The following is a 22,291-nucleotide window of genomic DNA, read 5'->3' as shown; positions in this document are numbered from 1 at the left end:
TGTTTATGAATATATTTTGGTATAACATCTTATCCTATATTCGCTTAAAACCTCTTTCCAGTCCATCAGTCACACCACTGTGTTACAAGAATTGCTCTTGAGAGAGGCAAATCTGACCACATTATGGTCCTCCTTTCAGCAGCATCCTATTACTTTGAGATAAAATCTGGCCCACAGAAATCTCATGATCAAGTGCCTTTGTACCTATTGGTCTCCACATCTTTTATTTTTTCACCTCTAGACTTCACCCTTTACCAAACTTAGACATACATTCACCTTGCCCTGGAGCATTACCCTTGGACCTTTGCAAGGGTGGTTTTTGGCTGCAAACTTTCCATCACTGTCTGTGGGAATATTTCTATTCTATTCTTTCAGCTTCAGACAAGATATCATAGACTCTTAAAGCCAGCTCTTTCTCCAGGTGGCATTAAAGGCATTAACTATTGCCTTTGTCCTGCTCCCACGACCCAGTGTGGAAGCTAATATGACCATGCTTTGCCATGTGTGTCTCCCAACTAGTCACGCTCATCTTGATATCTCCTCTTTCTAGCCCAGTGTTTGGGACATTGCAGAGGCTCAATAAATGTTAGTTAAATGAATTAATACATGAATAAATCACCTAAAGAAATGTTTGCATTTGAACTTTACATTTTTATTTGAAAATAGTTTAAACTTTTTTTCCATTTTGTTAGTAAAATTTACTTTGGAAAAGCTTCAGTTGGACTCAGCTGAACATTTAAAGATAATTTTTTCAGCCTTTGATTGGTCAAAGAGATAGGAGGAAGCAAGTTTAGTACAGAAATTGCTAAGAGACCTTCCTGATGATGTGGGCTCAAACCAAATTACAGGCAGGAACCTAGGAGGAATTAGAAGAAGCTGAAAACCTAGAGGCCCTTCTTCATGAAATTACTGGCCTAGAATCAGGATAAGAGAAAACCTAGTAAAAGTCATTTTGACAGCTTCAATACGTTTTACAAAAATCAAGCAAATACCATGCAGGGGATTTATCACTTTAAATTCAGCAAAACGGTCAGAGAACAGAGAAAATTAACTTCTTTATGTTTGAGAAAAGAACATCAAAGGAGTCTTAATATTGTTATTTACATGCACTATGTCATCACAATCTTTCTTCTTTTTGGCTTTTGCTAACATAGTACTATCAGGCAGAATTTTTCCCTATATAGCAATCAAGAAGGACAAGATAGAAAGATGCCATCAGAACTAATACTGGAAGCCTGAGAAAGCCTATGGCACAGAAAATGCTAGGCTAAAGGAGAAGCAGAAGAAAAGTGTAATATGATATAGTCAGCTAAAGGTCTCAGAATCTTGGAAAAAAATGTTTTAATCTGAGTTTGTCATTAAAACCAAAGTTAAATTAATTAATTGATACCATAAAAAGACAAGACAGTGTTATCATATTTTATGTAGGTTCACCTGTTTTTATCTCAATTTAAATGGCTGAATTTCATAGATTCCAAGACACAGGTTTTATTTTTTTTCACATTTTAATATCTGTGAAGTTGGGATTTACATGATAATTGATAGCATTTCATAGTATGTCAAGTTCCTTTTCTTTTATTAGTGGTATTTAAAGTAATATTTCATCTTTAATCAATGGTGTCTTATAGTCAATGATGTAGTACCTATACTGTGAAATCCCACCATAATATGGTTAAGTAGGATGAAAAATATACAATGTTGAGATTGCTACTAAGATGAGTCTGTGTGGCTAGACAGAGGAAAGTTCCAGGAATTTGGCTAATTGACCCATATTCTTCCAGGTTCCAGTTATAGTTTGATGTTACCTGGAGGTTGTAAACTGTTGCTTAAACATTGATGAGGATAATTCTGAATCTTGTGGCAGGATGGGATGGCCAGGACACTACCAACAACTCCAGAAATCTCCCAGTTGGTAGGTGCCACATATAGTTGTCTTGATCCGTGGAGAATGGGTCAGGAGGCCCAATCAGGGTACAAAGATATTTATCGTCAACTTTTCCACTTGTAATTGCTTGCTGTAATCTTCCCAGCCTTAAGCCCTTCCTAAATTTCCCACTGCTAACCCTGCCCAAGAACATAAGTATGTTATACTACTCTATTCCTTGAGAACATAGGCTAGGCAGAGGACTGAAGCTCATCACCAATTACATTAATCCAAACTTAAACTATTACAGGGATTTACATGACTTACTTTTTATCCTTAGTGATCACAGGTTAGTAAATATTGGGCCTAGTACCTTTAAAATAAAACACTTAACTAAATAAGAAAGTTTTCATGCTGAGTTACTGAGAATTCAAGTTCTTGTGCCAAAAGAAAGAATTATTTTAAGATTAGAAGGTCCACTAACCTTGAGCTTGCTCACTAAATTGCAGATAAGGCATATAAAATAAATACAACCATATCTGGTGTGCTAAGTATGAAAACCAACTTGCAAGTGCTAACATGCATCATAATGGCCAAAAACTCTTTTCAAGATCACATATGTAAAAAATATCCTTCAGTTTAAGATTAAAAAGACCATTTGCAGAACCTGGCAATGTTGGTAGATATATCTTAATTTTTATCAAGGTCATCTTAAACAAAAATTGGGACAACTAATTACCAAGCACTGTGATATAAACAAATAAAATAGTGATAAACTATGTAGATAATGCCCTTACCTTGGAAAATGGTCTAAAATGTTCTGAGCCTGGATAGTATTACCACATTTTCCAAATAATTCTTTAGATATACCATTTTCTAGGAATTGTGCTTCAGTTTCTCCTTATTTTTATCTCTAGTGGTTTAATTCTATGTCTCCGAAATATCAAGATTCCACTGTTCAGTATTGTAAAATTCAATTGCACCCCATATGCCTTCAAAGCTAATAGAAATGTTATGTTCCCAGACTGCATTGTCAAGTTTTCATATTTATAAGAAGAATGCTGACTGGTGACTGGTCAAGTATTTAATGAGCTGGATGCACCATTAAGAGCAGATTCAACTAAAGACAAAGGGGCTATTTTACTGAGTGTGTCTTCTGTCCCTCACTTCTAAGAATGTCCCAAATCACATACTTTACATTAGCATTAGTAACAGCTAGTGACAGCCAAAAAAAAAAAAAAAAAAAAAAAAAAAAAAAGAAAGCCATCATCAAGTAGGCTTCATTGCTGGCATGCAGGGTTGGTTCAACATATGAAAACTAACAAATGCAATTAATCACATAAACAGAACTAAAGACAAAAAACACTTGATTATCTCAAATGATGCAGAAAAGAATTTCAATAAATTTCAACATCCTTTCATCTTAAAAACTCTCATTAAACAAGTTTTTGAAGGAACATAACCCAAAATAATAAGAGTCATCTATGAAAAACCCATAGTCAACATCATACTGAATGGGCAAAAGCTGGAGGCATTCTTCTTAAAAACCAGTACCAGACAAGGATGCCCTCTCTCAGCACTTCTATTCAATACAGTATTGGAAGTCCTAGTCAGATCAATCAGGCAAGAGAAATAAATAAAGGGCATCCAAATAGGAAGAGAAGTCAAAGTATCCCTGTTTGCAGACAACATGATTCTACATCTAAAATATCCCATAGTCTCAGCCCAAAAGCTCCTTCAGCTGATAAACAACTTCAGCAGAGTTTCAGGATACAAAATCAATGTACAAAAATTACTAGCATTCCTATACAGCAATTGCAGCCAAGTCGAGAGCCATATCAGGAAGGCAATCCCATTCACGATTGCCACAAAAAGAATAAAATACCTAGAAATTCAGCTAACTAGGGAGGTGAAGGATCTTTACGATGGAAATTACAAAACACTGTGCAAATAAATCACAGAAGACACAAACAGATAGAAAAATATCCCATGTTCATGGATAGGAAGACTCAATATCATTAAAAGCAATTTCAATGCTATTCCTATCAAGCTACTAATGACATTATTCACAGAACTAGCAAAAGAAAAACTATTTTAAAATTTGTATGAAACAAAAAAAGACCCTGAATAGCCAAGGAAATCGTAAGCAAGAAGAACAAAGTTAGAAGCATCACGTTACCTGACTTCAAACTACACTACAGGGCTATAGTAACCAAAACAGCATGATGCTGCTAGAAAAACACGCACATAGACCAATGGAACAGAATAGAGAGCCCAGAAACAAGCCCAGAAACAAGGTCGCATACCTATGACCATTTGATCTTCAACAAAGCTGACAAAAGCAATGTGGAAAAGACCCCCTATTCAATAAATGGTGTTTGGATAACTGGCTCACCACATGCAGAAAATTGAAGCTGGACCCCCTCCCTTACATCATGTATAAAAATAAACTCAAGACGAATTAAAGACTTGAATGTAAAACCAAAAAATATAAAAACCCTGAAAGATAACCCAGGCAATACCATCATGTACATAGGAATGGGCAAAAATGTCATGACAAAGATATCAAAAGCAATCACAACAAAAGCAAAAATTGACAAATGGGACCCAACTAAACTTAAGAGCTTCTGCACAGAAGAAATAAAGATCAACAGAGCAAACAGATAACCTACAGAATGGGAGAAACTATTTGCAAACTATGCATCTGACAAAGGTCTAATATTGAGCATCTATAAAGAACTTAAATTTACAAGAATAAACCAAACAACCCCATTAACAAGTGAGCAAAAGACATGAACAGACAATTTTCAAAAGAAGACATACATGTGGCCAATAAGCATACAAAGAAAAGCTCACCATCACTGATCATTAAAGAAATGCAAATCAAAACCACAATGAGATATCATCTAACACCAGTCAGAATGGCTATTACTAAAAAGTCAAAATATAGCAGATGCTGGTGAGGTTTCAGAGAAAAGGGAACACTTATAAACTGTTGGTGGGAGTGTAAGTTGGTTCAACCATTGTGAGAAGTAGTATTCCTCAAAGAGCTAAAAGTAGAACTACCATTTGACCCAGCAATCTCATTGCTGGGTATATACCCAGAGGAATATAAATCATTCTACCACGAAGACACATGTATGCAAATGTTCATTTTTGCACTATTCACAATAGCAAAGACATGGAATCTACCTAAATGCCCATCAATAACAAATTGGATAAAGAAAATGTGATACATATACACTATGGAATACCATGTAGTTCAAAAGGAGAATGAGATTTTGTCTTTTGCGGGAACATGGATAGAGCTGGAGACCATTGTCCTTTGCAAACTTATGCTGGAACAGAAAACCTGATACCAGATGGTCTTACTTACAAGTGGAAGCTAAATGATCAGAATTCATGAACACACAGAAAAGAACAACAGACACTGGGTTCTACTTGAGGGTGGAGGCTGGGATGAGAGAGAGGAGCAGAAAGAGTTACTATTGGGTACTAGGCTTAATACCTGGGTGGTGAAATGGTCTGTACAACAAACCCGTGTGACAGGAGCAAACAAAATAACATTTTATAAATTGCATCAATAACATTATTTGTAAGGACACTAAAAATTCAAACTCTAAAAATTACACAGAAGAATTTAGTAATATCATCCTTCATGTCTCAATTAGGATGTGGAAGCTGAAAGGTCATGTATATTCAGCACTATGGAGATAGTAAATTCGATAAGCCACTAGCTGTGCATTAGAATGCTTCTTCTGTCAAAGGTAAGTGCTATGAACCACAGTGGAAAGTACTTGAACATAAGGAATCCTTCTCATAGCCACCAAGGTTGCATAAGCACCTCTGGTATCCAAAATTTATTGTCATTATTTGCCAGAATAAGTAAGTTAATAATTCATTTCTTTCTCTTTGAAAATATTGACCATTTAACAGTTCTCATTTGTAGCTCAATCTTTGTTGATTTCTAGCAATAATTCATGTTTTTGTTTTACTTTTCTTTTTTCTTCTTCTTTTATCCTTTTATCCAAGCCATTCTCTTCCTGCTAGCTCTTTCGGTTTTTATGATTACATGACCTTCAAAGGAAAATTGGCTAGAAACTTGAAAACCACATAACATTCCAGTACTAAATAATGTTTTATGATTTGGAATGTGATCTTACAAAAATATTAATATAATGTGGGTCAAAGTTAAAATATATTATTTTCTACTTGTTTTTTAAAATGTGTTTTATAATCTAAGTAAAAATATAGTGGACAGAATATATTGGTAGCACATTTTTTTTTTCAAATAAATGTATCATTAAAAAAATTCCTATTCAGAAAATAAACTGACATGCCATTTAACTGAAAATCAAGGAATTAAAGCATACTAGTCATAGAAACTCCTAGCAAAGCTGGTTTTGAGATTTAAAAACTTTGAGTTGTGATGATATTGTAATAGTTAAAATAAGTTACTATATAAGCACTTATCATTTGCCAGGCACTGTGTTTTACCTTTGTTACCTCTATGAATCCTTCTGGTCACTAAATATGCATTTTGAACCATTCTCAGTCTGCTGGCGAGGAATCAGAAACTTAAGGACTTTGAAAAACCTGCCCAGCATTGTCATAGTATTGTTACTCAGCTCAGAGGTTGTGGATTTGTGACTGGAATGGAGAGTGTGCTCTCTTAATCACTATAGTGCCTAGATAATTGTGAAGATAAGCACACAATACTGAGCACACCACAGATGGTGACACACTCAGTTCCTTAAAATTCATAAAGAATAACTTTTCTCAATGAGTGTATCAGACTACTCAGCATTCGTGAACCATTCACACCCCAAAGCTCCAGTTTCTTCTCTAACTATCATTCTCTCTGTGCCACTCAGCACCCTGGGACATAGAGGCATCTACTGGCCCAGTGACAAGGTGAAACTTTTCAACATTAGGAAACATTTCCTGTTTGTAAATGCACATACAGCAATTTCTTAGTTACCCACCCTGAAAATCAGACAAAGAATCAGTTCATATTTAGTAACAAGAGGAATATACACTGATGATCTTGTGTCTGCTACTATAGTTCTTGTTATTTTTATTATTACTTTGACATTCGTTTTCTTTTACAGTTGCATAGATATGAAGCCATTTACTGCTAATGATTTCATTCCTACAACACTAAATTATATTGTACTCCACTTTTGATCTCCTATTCTGCAGACAGAGAAGATCTTTGCCATTTTAAGCTCCAAGGGAGAAGGGAATCTGTCTGTCTTACACCACGTCCATACTACCAGACCTATGCCTCCCACACAATGGACACTCAATAAGTCCTTATTGATGACTGAATACTTTTTGCTTAAGTTGCTTCTTCTTTAATATTGTCTTTAAAACAAATTCATTCAAATATAATTCTTCTCTTAAAAAGAATATTTCTGTAAAAAGTAGTCATACATGGCCGGGCATGGTGGCTCATGCCTGTAATACCAGCACTTTGGGATGCCGAGGCAACTAGATCACCTGAGGTCAGGAGTTCGAGACCAGCCTGGCCAACATGGCAAAACCCTGTCTCTACTAAAAGTACAAAGATTAGCCAGGCATGGTGGCGGGCACCTGTAATCCCAGCTACTCAGGAGGCTGAGGCTGGGGAATTGCTTGAACCCAGGAGGCAGAGGTTGTAGTAAGCTGAGATTGTGCCACGGTACCCCAGCCTCGGCGACCAGAGTGAGACTCCATCTCAAAAAAAAAAAAAAAAAAAAAAAAAAAGTAGTCATACACTAAGAAGGTAAGAAAGCAAATAGGGAACCCAGGGGTATTAAAAGGGCTCTCACTAAGAATGTGCATTTCCAATGTACATTCAGGGCGGGGGTTTCCTCATGCCTATTGAGGTGCACATCCTCACGCATTGTCAGTGCATAACGCAAATTATTACTCAATAAGGGAACAAATGCCTGTGATAACAATGATGACAATGATGGTGATAAAGACATGGTTGTAATTCACAATTGTGACGCCAAATCTGTAAGTATTCACTGTCCTTCCAAAAACAAACAGAACTAGAATGTATCCCTCAAGGAATGTTTACTCATCTAGAATTTAAATATGGGATCTAACTGTTGTATCATTTATATGGCTATCTGCCTACTTAGGAATCTAAAAAGACATCTTTGTTTTAATCATAAATGAATTTAATCAGAATAAATAATTACACCCAAAGCATTGAGGCACAATGGGGAGGAAACTCGGTGTTTGGAATCAGGTTTTCTCAACTTCGCCTGCATTTGGCTATGGACCCCAAACAGCCTGACAATCTCATTCTCCCACATAACCTTTGCAGGCCTTCATTCACTTACTGGCACTGAAGAGAATTTTTATTAATAGTAGGTCTGAATGGGTAAGAGTTATAAAACTTCACAGCACAGGGGAAGTTTTCATTCATCACTGTAAAGAAGTTGATATCAAGTCTGAAAATAGACAACATATTATCTGGGTTATAGATCATGACAAATCACTTAGTGTAAGCTGGCTGCGATGAAACTGATAACAGCTTTCAGCTCACTAGTAGCAGATTTTGTGAGTGCATTAACGGGACCTACTAATTTAAGGAACTTAAACTACTCTATGTCAGAATATCATATCCCTTAAAAGTTTTCAAACTAACATTTCCAGGCAGGATCACAAGCACTGAACTATCCCATGCGGTGACATTCACATCTAGTTTGAGTGAATGGTGCCCTTAATATTGTGCAATGCACATACTGTACTCCTGTACCCAGAAGACTGTGATTTGGGGAAATAAAAATGCATTTAAATAAAATATGTTTAAGAATTACTATATCATCATACCTAACCTAAAACTTACTCTTTAATTAGAAATAGGTAAAGAATTCCAATTTTTTTTTTTTTTTTTTGAGATGCAGTCTCGCTCTGTCACCCAGGCTGGAGTGCAGTGGCGCTATCTCAGCTCACTGCAAGCTTCTACCGGGTTCACGCCATTCTCCTGCCTCAGCCTTCTGAGTAGATGGGACTACAGGCGCCCACCACCATGCCTGGCTAATTTTTTGTATTTTTCGTAGAGTCGGGGTTTCACCATGTTAGCCAGAATGGTCTCAATCTCCTGACCAGGTGATCCGCCTGCCTCGGCCTCCCAAAGTGCTGGGATTACAGGCGTGAGCCACCATGCCCAGCCAAGAATTCCAAATCTTAATATTCGTAGAATGTATCTCCAGAAATCTTATGTGATTTTCTCTTCAACATAACCTGTAAACTATTTCTGGCAACCTGAGTGTTGATTGTTAACGATACCACATTAGTTCCACTAGTTCATTTTCATGTTGAGGCTATGAAAATAATCTTGTTAAATCTTTCTATAGTAAGGAAAAAATCTCTTCAGAGCATCAGATGGAGAGAAAATGTTTAGTATTAGTCATTACTTTTAAACTGACTCCAGCAGAGAACTGTAAACAAGATAAAGGAAAGAAATGTCACTTTATTGATTTTTGTTTTTATCATAACACATTGGCATTTTTTCACTAGACATCTGAGTACTTTACTGGGTTACTTCTTGTTCAATTTCCATGTCTCTTGTTTGTGTCCATAGCCAAAACATCATTTCTGGGAAGTACAATTCCGAAAGCAATTGCTGTCAATGGCATTTACTAACTCAATTAATAGAGCTTGGGAAGATTTTGTGAAAGCTAGATCAGAGTTTTCGAGCCAGTGTGAAGTGGTTGGTTGATATTTGCCCTACTTAAGGATAAAACACCAGCATAAAAATTTGGTGAAACAGCACCATATTCTGGAATTTGAAACTTAGCATTTATCTACATTTGAAAATTCTTAAGGAAACCCAAAGACTACCCACAACCAAAGTTAACATAAAGCATTTTTTAAAATTTAAGTGTCTCTCATCATACTGTAAACATATCCATTCTTTGATTTAATCCAATCATCTTTACAACATAGTTCAATAAAGGTTGCAAAAACAGGCATATCACAAGTTCACATGTGTGTCTGTTTATGTGTTGTGACGGTATATTGGTAGTGGTTGAAGAAGTGAATGAATCAATGAATGCATGAGTAAATGTCTATTTTAGTTTACAACTATCTTTACTGGGGCACTAAGTTACCATCAATCAAATTTTGATCTGACCATCTAGAAAATTCTGCAGCTATTTGCTTTTGGATCAGCTGTTATTATTTGTGGTATAAAGTACAATTTGGTGACTTTTTGGTAGTCATTGGAAAAGTCTTCTTTGGGAACACAGAAAAAAGCAACGGGAGTTCCTGATATATTTTTGAACTGAATTGAAACGTTTCTGATTCCACACCACTCCACCAATCATTTGGGAGAGCACAAACATGGTTGATGCAGACAGTATTTTGCCTAAAGTAAGAAAGAGCCTCAGATGTATAGAATATCTGGCCAACACAATGTTACCAGGGGCCATCAGGGACACTGTGATGATTAAGTTAGATTAATTCTGAGATAGGGATGACATTAAACATATTTTGCCACCAATAGGTCATAAACACCGGCCAATCAGAATTTAAATGCACGAGTAGGATTTGGGAGAACTCCTGATGTGCCAGCCAGGACCCCATTCTTGCTGGATCATGATGCTCCTGGAGGAGCCACTGGGGAGGAAGGGGAAGTGGAGTTGCCCTGATGGCCTAGGGGCAGTGTCTACTTACCAAATGATAAGATATATTTTAATATGCCAACAAGTTGCATGGCCCTGCTAGTATATGGAAGTTGAAAATCAGCCCTGCCCTTGGCTTCAGCTTCTTTAGGACGGTGGTTCTCAAAGGGTGGCCTAAAGACACCAAGAATTCCTAAGATCATCTTAGGAGATCTATAGGGTTCTCCCTTTTTAAATGACTTATCTAGATGAAGGTAGATTTTTCTCTATATGTTTAAAGCAAGACAGTGTATAGCAAAAGAGAGAATGCTGAAGTACATGCACAAATCTGGCCATTTTTTACTGAGTCAGACATTAAGTGACTTGTAAAAATATAAAAGTGCACCATTTTTTCCCAAAAAATTGCCTCTGTTTTAAAAAAGTATATTTTAATAAAGTATACTATTTTTATCAGCACAAGATGAGTTAATTTGTTATTATTTATTTTGTTGTGAGTAATAAATTTTTTAAGAGTGTAAAGGGATCCAGAGACCAAGAGTCTGAGAACTGCTGCTTAAGGAAATAAAACAATAAGAACTGTAGAACACCAAGGAGGAAGAGCCTAATAGCCCCAATCCCTCGATCATTTTACTCAGAGTTCCAATTGTCACTTGAAAGATTCGTTAATAATTTTAAAATATCCTTGTGTTTTTCACTTATGCAGAACATGGTCACTAGCATATATTTATATTTCAAAATCTTGCTAATTTATACTAATTTCTGTGTATAAAGTTTTCTGTATTAGATATTTTTCATAAAGAAATGCATTTATCCAAACATTGCTAATAAATTTTTTATCAAAATGCCATGAGGAAAAAACAGCTTTAAACAATAAATTAAAAATTTAATTAGTCTATTAATTGGCATGCTTATGGTATGTCTAAAATGCTTGTAATCTATTGGTTTTGTATCCTAAGAATTTCATCAGAAATCCCTTTCACATGACCATTTTTACTTGTCTTTTAGGAGAGAGGAAAAGTAAACATTAACCTCAGTCTGTGCAATTATCTTCAATTCCACAGCAGCATCATCTAAACTACCATCTTTCATTTTATCTAAGACAAGGATTGAAAGGTGTACCATTGTTTCATATATCAAAACAAACAAGCAACAACAAACACCCCAAATGATCTCTTTATAAAGTTGGTATGCCAACCTTAGTATAATGGTAAATGAAAAACAAAAGTACCCATTAAAAACAGACACCAAAGAAAGTTACTTGTCTCAATCATGACACTGAATGAAGGAAGGGGTTAAAAAAAATCTACCTTTAAGAATCTGACCCAGATCCTGGCTTTCGTTAGTGTTTTTATTTATGAAACCAGTGTGGTCAAAGACCTTAACCAGAGAATGTAGGTAGTGCCCCCAAGTGACTAACAGGAGCAAATGCATGTTATCTTGTAAAATGCCACTTAGTATAAGAGAACCAATTTCAGAAGCTTTAAAGTGTGGCAAACAACAACAAAGGCATGTGTCTTAGGATCAAATACAGTAACCAGAATTGCCTGGCATATAAAATTAATTAAATATTGCTTATATAGGATTAATGTGTATCATGACATACTTTATCAACATGCTACTATACTTTAGCAAGTAAAATGCAAGGGGGAAATGGAAGCAAAACATATATAAAATGACGGACACAGTTATCCAACACTCTTCGGGTATCTACTTCTAAGACCACAGTCAAAGTGTACAAATTAATATGTGCATCCCCAAACCAAGAAATTCGATAAGCATATTTCTAGGGCATGCTATTTCTCTGCCTAATCTATTTTCTCTTAATGTGTATATATATTTGAAATATATTTCATTGGTCACAGATAAATTATATTACAGTCCCTTGATTTTCATAGATCAGCAGGAAAATTTATAGCTCTTAAAAATCAACTTTTGAAAACAAAGATTAGGAATATACCTTTAAAACCTATGTTTAAATGATAAGGCGCTCTGGGTCCTAAACTTCACTCCACAAAGCTTCCACACCATAGTATATATAGCCTTTATCATGCTTTGAAGCAAAGTCTTAGATTCTATATACAGTAGCCAGGTGGCAGCTGTAACTCTCTATATTTTGTCTTTATTGATTCCATTTTCAAGAAATGTACACTGAGGTGAAGTGTCTTGCTGCAATTGCCATCTATTGTATGAAGGTAATATTATAGTTCCTTAAGGAGACACAAACTGAAACTTCTGTCATAAATGCCAAGTTGCTAATTGAGTCTTGGGGCTTTATGATGATAATCTGTGACCCAAAGATATCTCTAATCAGCAGGCGTTTCATCCAACCAAATTTTAAAATGTCAAATGAGTCTTTCTAGATTATGGCTGTTTGGTAGGGGACATGTGATAATGAGTACTATCAGGCATCAGTTGTCTTCTGGGGCCAATAGGGTTATCTGCTGATGCACTGGACTCCGTGCTGAAAACACATGGATCACTCCCTCCACCTCCTTTTGAGAACATAATATCCACTGCCTTTCTCAGGTTGAGAATATTAAAACTCTTGTCTTTTTTTAATTAACTTTTGAGGCCCAATGATGATTCTGTTTTTCATGTCTTAATGTAATGAGTTACAGTTTACATAGTACTTGAACACAACTATAACCTTTAAGAGGAGTTTTGAGACCTGCATGGAAACACTCAAAACAAAAAATGGTCTTCGAAACAGAAACTTAAAAAAGGCTAAAGGATTTGCTGAGAAAAATTCCAGCCTCCTTTCTTTCTTACCACTGTTCTGTCAGTATTCAAAGTGTAAAATGCTGCACCAAGTACAATGCTTCTTAAATGACAAACGGATGAAGTAGGTGCTTTGAATGAAATACTAAATAAAGCTCTTCTGTTGAAATTATGGCCTTGATACAAAATGGCATTTATTCAAGTCATTCAAACAACTCTATTCCATTTCACAAATAATGAAAAGACCTCATGGAAGCTCAGGCGCCTTTTCCTTGTCTTCTTAAAAAAAAGTAACAAAAAGAACACATTCCTAAGTGGCATTAGATCCATAAGCTGACTTATCTACCAATTTGTATTGAGGGTAAATGGATAGTGAGCTGTTCAGTACTTTTCCTTCTTCTTGTTGTGAAAAGCAAAATGCTGTATGTATTAACTTTTCTTCCTCCCTTTTGACCAATAGACAATATCTTATTTTATATATATATACACACATACACACATATATGTACATAATAGATATCAAAACATTTATGAACATATGGGAATATGCATAAATATACATACATGTGCAAGTAAATCATCTCAATAGCAGGATGAAAAACAACCAAATTTTACCTGCCTGTTTCAAAACACAAACATTCAACTCTCCCTACTGATGTCACTGAAAATATTTTGTTAAGTAATTATACCCTCATTTTATAGCTATTATACAGATAGAAATCAAATCTTTGTAGATAAGTATTTCAGTGAGTTCCTTTCAGGTTCAAGTTTGGTTAAAGACAGAAGACTTGCTATCGTGCAGAACTGAGGTTAATTTTGCAGTCCTCTACTCCTTCTCAATAATTTCATCTAGAACACATTAACATGAGGCTGCTCATCTGCCCCTTTGAAGACACTGGGTATTCTATGGGACCCAATTTCATCATGGCACCATACGTCTGCCTTGCCACCTTCTGAGGGATATCTACCGCCAAATTTCAGAACAAATGTTGTCAGTTAGGACTCACCTCTCCTTCCCTGGGCCAAGGCCTCCCATTCTGGGTATATTTGCTTTGATTCTGTCGCTTCTTTTGTCCTCCATCAGCAAATTTGCACAGCAAAGGCTCACTGGGGGCTGGGAAGATAAGAAACCAATTCTACATTAACAAGTCCCCCTTCAAAAATAAGTGATTATGTGAGTCACAGTAGTGCTTTGTAATGAATATCGTTTGAAGTAACATCTTGCTTCTGAAGAGATATTTGGCCCCCTTTTAGTCTCAGCTCTGTTGGCCGCTGTTCTAACTAACTGGGCTTCAAAAAAGTACTGGCAGATCATAAAAGAATAGAACAAATATTGTTGAAAAAATAATCAGTTGAAGCAGAATGTGAAATTTGCTTTAGAAGTAAAGAGGCAAGCACCGACCCTTCAAGTAATGTCAGAAACATGTTCATAATCGGTATTTATATGTGGATAAATATTTCTTCCTCAAAGCAACCGTGTTTGCACTGTAGAAACTGAAGCATTCAATTTTGGAAAGAGATGATTAGGAGCTTCTTTCTCAAAAGAGAGACATTTTGCTAACCGCAATCAAATTAGCTTTTTAAAAATTAGTCCTCTGTAATTTCTAAATGGCTAGGAGCTGATGCTCCACCCAACCCTCTTCACTCCAATTTTCCAGTAAAATCTAATCAGAATCCCGGAGAGAACAATTATTAGAATGTTAAGTGAACCCGCATGATAAAAAATATAGCCAAAGGATATGGCTGTAACTTGTGAGTCCCGGATTGCTAGAGGGGGTCCTACATGACTCAGGTAAACGTATTTCCCAAGAGAAAGTGACCAAAACTGATGTCTGAACTCCTCTTCCAACAATTACATTGGAAAATGACAATCTTTTAAAACCCAACAGGGCAAAATTATTCTTTGAGAACTGATGTTCTCCTTCACATCCCTGCTTGACTGGAAAATTGCTGCTTGTTATCACAATAAATATATTTTTAAATGAATGAATACAATGAAAGCCAAAGTGGTCTGACAAACTTGGTTAATACATCAATGTGGCTGGGAAGGTTAATTTCTTAGTTTATCTTCTTGAATTAACCAGATATTAATTTGTCAGTTTATAGTCTGAAAACCAAAATGACCACCCTGCACAACTGTTACTCGTTAGGAAAAGTGTGTTTTACGAAAGATTAGTTATACTAAAGGCCCTAATTCTTGACCAATCCCTGTGTCCTTGCCTTTTGCTCTACAATATCGTGGAGCCCTCTCACTCTGACTCTAGATCTGACCCCATGTGATTGCTTTGGCCAGTAGGATGTTAGCAAATGAGACATGAGCCGAAGCTTGAAATGGGTTTAAGTTTTGGGAGTTGCTTCTTTTGCTCCTCTGCATGGCTATGTGAACACGCCCAGGTTAGCCTGCTGGAGGATGAGATGCGAATAAAGATGTGTCATCCTTAACATCCTAACATTCCAGCCAAAGCCGTACTAGATCATCCAATGCCAGCCACCACCCAGACACGTGAACCCGTACATCCAAGATCAGTAGTGGTACAGAGTTAACTTGCAGTTAACAACAGAAAAAAATATATAAGCCCAGATGATATAAATTGAGCCCACCACACAAACATGTAAGCTAAAGAAATCTTTATTGTTTCATGCCACTAAGATGTTATGATTGATATGCTGCATTATTGTCTTGTTAGATAACTGGCACAGCTTCCTCAACATCCATTTTTCCCCATTCCCACCCCAGCTAGATTGCTTGCATTTAACTTACCTGGTAAAGTTAAACATTTTTAAGGAATTAATGAGAATTCTAAAATTGTTTCCAAAATCAACAGTGGAAAAAGAGTACAATCAAACAGGTACCTACAAATAAATATTTAAAATCATTTGGCTCTAAGGGGCAGTCATATTTTGTCAAATCCTTTTTAGCTCACTCTTTATTAGTAGCAACTCTGTTTATCAGTACTGGAGGAAACGGCTCAAAGAGACAAGGGTCACCGTTGCCCAAGAGAAATAAAAAACAAAATGTCATTCCTGCCGTATACAGAGCACACAGTTCTGTATAGAGAGAGCACTCAATAAATATCATTGCCTCACTGAACACAAGTGGTTTTTCACACTGACTGCTCTGATGAGCCTCTGACTTCAGTGACTTGGGTGAAGCCAGGAAAATCACACGACAGAAAAACTGCATCATGGAATGTCTGTAGATAGTCACTGCCTTTATGTTAGAAGTACTGTAAATTCTGATTCCTGATTATTTATGTTAGAAGTACTTTAAATTCTGAGTCCAGATGAAAAACCTAAATGCTAAATGCAATCATTGTATCCCAATATTATCTGAGTAACATAATTTCCTGTGAGATTTCAAAACTATATATCACATGTAAAATCCTCCTTCTCTGTATTTTCTCTCTTGCCATTTTAAAGATTCAAGTACATATAGCTATTAAAATGGGATAGTCATGCTAACATATGAGTTCATCACTGTCAGTGGTACAAATTTCTCACAAGAGGTAAATCTAGAAGCACTTTACATTTCTTGCTGTAAAGAAAGTGGTTCCAGTTTCTTGTGAGGAGGGATGGCAGCTTTGTGTGCCTCTGTTAGGTAAGAAATTTTCCTAGCAACTACATTCACAGACACACACATAACACTCACAGGTAAGTTTTTTTGTTTGTTTGTTTTTAACAAACAACTTTATTGAGTCAACTGACATAAAATAAACTGTACATATTCCCAGTATACAATTTGTCAGTGCTGATATACGCATATGCCTATGTGACCATCACCATTGTCAAGATAATGTACATACACATCACCCTTAACAATCAGAAGCTTCTTTCTACTCAAATATAGTCTTTTTGTTTTAACCAAGGAATGTTATCCAAGCAGAGGTTTTTTTTTTTTTTTTTTTTTTTTTTTTTTTAGTATTTGGTGTTAATAATAGGCTAAAGTTTATCAAGCACTTCCATTTTATATAGATCATTCATTTAATCTTCACTACAACTCTATGAGGCAACTAATATTTTTCCCTATTTTACCAGTGAAGGAACTGATATTCAGAATGGTTTAGTGGCTTGTGGCAGGTCACACACCTGGGATTTAAACCTAAGTAGCAGCTAAACCACTAAGTGCAGTTGTACCAATACTGAATTAGAAATCAGGCTTTATCTGCTAAGTATCATCCTTGAGGAAAAAACTATCTTGTTATATCTATTTGCACTGTGTCCAAATAAGCAGAATTGGCCCATACATAAGAACTTTTGTGTCCAGATTTATTTTTAAGTCCTACAGTCCATGCATGATGGGTCATCAGTGACCCAATATGGCATGAGATTGAATTTGTCCTCTTGGATGTCTAATTCATAGGTGAGGAGCACGTTTTCACTCCCTTCCTTAGTCCCATTACCAGTTTTCCTTTAATATCATAATGCTTCTGTTAACATCAGATTTCTATTTAAAAAAAGACCAACTTGCTTATTTTGTTCTTAAAACCTTCCCTGATAATTTCCAGATTTTTATTCTGCCTTAAGACTATAAGAACACATTGAACAGTGGCTACAGAAAATTCTGGGTTTCTTTTCCAAGTTGTAAATGGTAATCAAGTATTTTTAAGTTTTTCTGACTGTTGACCCCTAACATTGATATCCCTGGTATTGTCGACTTCTGGTTTTGAGATTTATATTTTATCACATACTTTAGCACTGACCAGCGGTACCAGCTTCCTGGTTTGTCTGGTTCTGATTTATTAGCTACAACATACTTCCTTCCTTCCTTCCTTCCTTCCTTCCCGACCTTCCTTCCTTCCTTCCTTCCTTCTTCCTTCCTTCCTTTTCCTTCCTTCCTTCCTTCCTCTTCCTCTCCCTTCTTCTTTTCTTCTTCCTTCCTCCCTCCCTCCCTCCCTCCCTTCCTTCCTTCCTTCCTTCCTTTTACATTTCTGTAACTCATTTTTCTTATGTATAAAATGGGGAAAATAATGTTAAATACTTCATAGAACTGATGTGAAAGTTTTTTTTTAAAGACTATTGTATCTAAATAAATACTGAATCCATTTGCTGCAAAGATTATGATCGATTGGAATCTCTGTCAGCCACTTCCCAGTTATCAACTGTGAAACCTGGTCATGTGTCAGTGTCAGAGAGTTTGGAACGTTTAAGCTTTATTTTCATCAGCTCTGTTCCATTTTAACTCCATAGAGGTTTCGTCAACATACAGAACTTGCAAGTATCTTCAACAACAACTAAAAGATGTGTTCATGGAAAAGATCTGTGTTTCTAAAATGGTTCCTGTTTGGATAGCTTGTCATTGGGTCATGTGGTCACTACAGCACTAGGTCCCTTTCCTGAGTCATTGCCAGGAGTTGGCTTTCACTATCTCCTGGGTATGATGCATGTTATGTTATTATTATCTGCGTTAACCTCCATTTGCCTGTGATGAATGATCCCTGTTCCTTTGCTGTTGTTTCTGATCATTAGTACTATTACTATTATTTCACCACTCAATTGCAAAAGCTCTATTGGCAGTTTAAATCCACCAGGGTTGTATTTTACTACCAGAAAAACTATTGAGCCATCTACATAGTAATAGATTTCACTGGGGTTTCCCTTTTCCAGATCCCATGTCAAAATGTTAAATAATTACTGTTGCTAAAGCTAAGTTCCAGAAAATCTTTCCTCATTAAAAGAGACCATCTCTACCTTTCATTACCTCTCCCTAAAACAATTACATACATATAATTACGTACCTATAATTACATATCCAAAAAGGCAGGTCTTTCCCAATTCCCTTATTTAAACACTTGTATTAAATCAATAAAATAAAATGCTCTAAATGAGTTATTTACACCAATATTTCTTCTACCGACTGGCATAAAAAAATTTAGCAGAGGCCTCACTTAAACAAATATTACCAAATAACAATGCTCTAGATTGCCAAGGATCAAATATATAAAGAGTATGAGATTCTGGATTTTAAGCCTACCTTATAATTTTCCCTTATTGTAAAGAGACCTTTCAAATAATTATTTTTGACACTAGGAGAAAATTTAAAAGTCATACGGTGAGATTTTCTTAGCTTTCAACTAAGATCTCTTTGTGAACTGTCTTCATAAATTTTACAATTTTTTAAAGTTCTGAAATATTAGCCACTCTGATACTTGGGGATCTGCATAAGCGTTAGGCTATGAATATTGATAATGACCTATTTGTATTTACTGACATTGCTAAGTTAAAACATCTGATTGTATTAATTTTAAGATGATTATATATTGTTAATTTTAACATGATTATAATGGAAGACAGATACAGCCACAATGTTTTACTAGATACATTTTTAAAAACTCCAGAAATACATTTTCAAATGTGCTATTTCAAAAACAAAGAATATATTTCCATATTATCCTTAAATTTCAGGAGTCAAATTCAGATTAATTTCCCAAAGAGAAATATTTCATTGAGAGTGGCAGAGAAAACATTAGTAGAATAGGTGAACTAAAATTCACATAATCATCTAGTTCTCTTCCTAAATACCTTTAAGATAAAATCCAAATTCCTTGATTAGAAAATAAGAATTTTTCCCCTGCATCGTATCTTTATTAGTATCCTTCCATCCCTGAATAGTTTACACTTCTGTCACTTCCTTTTTTTTTTTTTTTTTCCAGACAGAGTCTTGCTCTCTCACCCAGGCTGGAGTGCAGTGGCTTGATCTTGGATCTCAGCTCACTGCAACCTGCGCCTCCCAGGTTCAAGTTATTCTCCTGCCTCAGCCTCCTGAGTAGCTGGGACTCAGCTACAAACTACTACATATGCCACCACACCCAGCTAATTTCACTCTCGTCACTTCTAAGTGCAGTTCTTTCCTGCCTGGAATTTCTTTTCCCAACTGCCCCCGCCACACATGCACACACACACCCCTCCACCTGGCAAATGACAAGGAAGCCCTCTTTGACTCCCAGCTCAGAGTGATATGATCTAGTGTGTATTTGGCCAACTTTCACAGGTTGAATGCTGTTTCTCTTTGTGTTAAATAAATCCTTTGACAGGATTAATTTATTTCCAGGTCTGAGGGTAGAAAGTGATCATAGGAGAGGTTGGAGTGAAGTTTGCCATGTCTGTATTATGTGTGCAATGTGTGTGTGCGTGTGTACACTGTTAACAACATTTTGTACTTAGTTATAGATAATACATGAAATTGATGTTACTCACAGCAAGGTCAATGAACCCAGAAGCAATGGAATCATCACCTGGGAGCTTGTTAGAAATGTAGACTCTTGGGCCCCTTTCTAGACCAACTACATCAAAATCTGCATTTTAACCAGATCCCCACGTGATTTCTGTGTATGTTAAGATTTGAGAAGAACTGTTTTGGTTATGACTGGCTCCATAACTGAAAGAGGAATGCATGTTAAATGTTAAACATGAAATGCTCTGAATAATTAGAAACTTCAGTAGCACAAAAATATTATATTGCTTACAATTTCCTATTTGCAGGATTAGGGTGCCAATTACTTTCGTTTAGTCTCTTTTAACAGTAGTTAAAATAGAGACTAAATGAAGAAGAGGCCTTTGTGGAAGTGAGATGCCATTATAAGCCACAGACTTTAATGTTCTAGAAGACATTATGGTCTATCATGCAAATGGGGAGTATTTAAAATATAATCATAACAATGCACGGCAATAAAGTTGCACAGCAATTATGAAGGAGTAATTACTGTTTGCTTGCTTAGTGGAGTATTTCTAGTCTTCCAAACTTTGTATTAAACATGCAACATACAATGCATAAACTGGTGTAATGATCGGAAGGCTTATAGGATTTGGTGTTTTAAGCAAGCAAACAAAACAATGACAAAGATTTTGCTTACCAAAATTAAGGTATGATAATTTATTTTGATTTTCTGTTTACAATTTAAAATACATGCAGTTTGATAAGTCACTAAAATGTTCTTTAATATGTTATTGATGAGAAGATATTGACATCTAAGATATCAACAGCAGAATTCCTACTTTCTTTAGAGAAGTTGAACATTTTTAATTTTAACAATCAATTTATTTAAGCTATTCTAGTGTTTGTATTGGACTGTGGTCATGGTTTTAAATATTTGTTTATTACTATAACATTACTGGTCTGGTACTTTAACTATTAAATTTAAATATTCCTCAGTTCAGATAGGTTACCAATCTTACTTCAAGAAAAAATAAGAGTGGGAGGAGCTGGGTGGGAAAGAAAAGCTAATGAAAACAGATGCAGTTTATTCGAGGTGAGTTTATAAAATCTTAGTAAAATAGTAGACAAAATAAAGGACTTTAAAAAAGAATCTCAATAATGAAAAGTTAAAATGTTATAAATGTTTGATCCAGGAGATACCTTTAAGGAAAAATTGTGAGGTTGTAAATTATATCTGATTTAAAAAAATGAAACAAATGATCACAAGGTCAGGAGATCGAGACCATCCTGGCTAACACTGTGAAACCCCGTCTCCACTAAAAAAGTACATTAAAAAAAAAAAAAAATTAGCCAGGCGTGGTGGCGAGAGCCTGCAGTCCCAGCTACTCGGAAGGCTGAGGCAGGAGAATGGGGTAAACCCGAGAGGCGGAGCTTGCAGTGAGCTGAGACCGCGCCACTGCACTCCAGCCTGGGCGACAGAGTGAGACTCTGTCTCAAAAACAAAAAGAAAAACAAACAAACAAACAAACAAAAAAACAAATGAAACCTCTCCCTAAACTATTCCTGTGATATTCTGGGTGAGGTGCACATTAAAAAGCTGTTCATACTAATGGTGCAAACATTATACTAATAGAAGGATGATAATGAAACTCAGTAGCATTTTTAACCCAGTCAATCTTTTCTTTATTTTTTAACCCACATGTATTCAATACCAAATAATACTGGCACTACTCTAAACTTTGCTTCTGGCAAAGTGGTCACAGTCTAGAAGGGGAGAAAGCCAAGTAAAAGGAAAACTGAAGATTACAATGGTTGCTATAATAGAAATATAGATAGGCATTTGTGGAGCATAGAATGGATGTCAACCTCCAGCACTACAGTCATAGAATCTCCTCTAGCTTAGAAATCACGTCCAATTCCACAGTTTGAAAC

At 35.9% G+C, this 22,291-nt stretch overlaps 1 protein-coding gene across 9 annotated transcripts in view; it reads right to left on the bottom strand.

Moving 5' to 3' along the window:
• RBMS3 (RNA binding motif single stranded interacting protein 3) overlaps nt 1-22,291 on the bottom strand; it is a 1,467,317-nt gene that overhangs the window by 144,049 nt on the left and 1,300,977 nt on the right. For all 9 annotated transcript variants that reach the window (XM_031662883.1, XM_031662884.1, XM_031662885.1 and 6 more), the window contains one exon: nt 14,214-14,320. In XM_031662883.1, coding sequence (XP_031518743.1) covers nt 14,214-14,320 — 107 coding nt within the window. The remainder of the gene's footprint in view (nt 1-14,213; nt 14,321-22,291) is intronic.

The sequence above is a fragment of the Papio anubis genome, chromosome 2 (assembly GCF_008728515.1).
Source record: "Papio anubis isolate 15944 chromosome 2, Panubis1.0, whole genome shotgun sequence".
Taxonomy (NCBI): Eukaryota; Metazoa; Chordata; class Mammalia; order Primates; family Cercopithecidae; genus Papio; species Papio anubis.
Note: the sequence above shows the minus strand (reverse complement) of the source record. Positions and strands in the feature narration are given on the sequence as shown.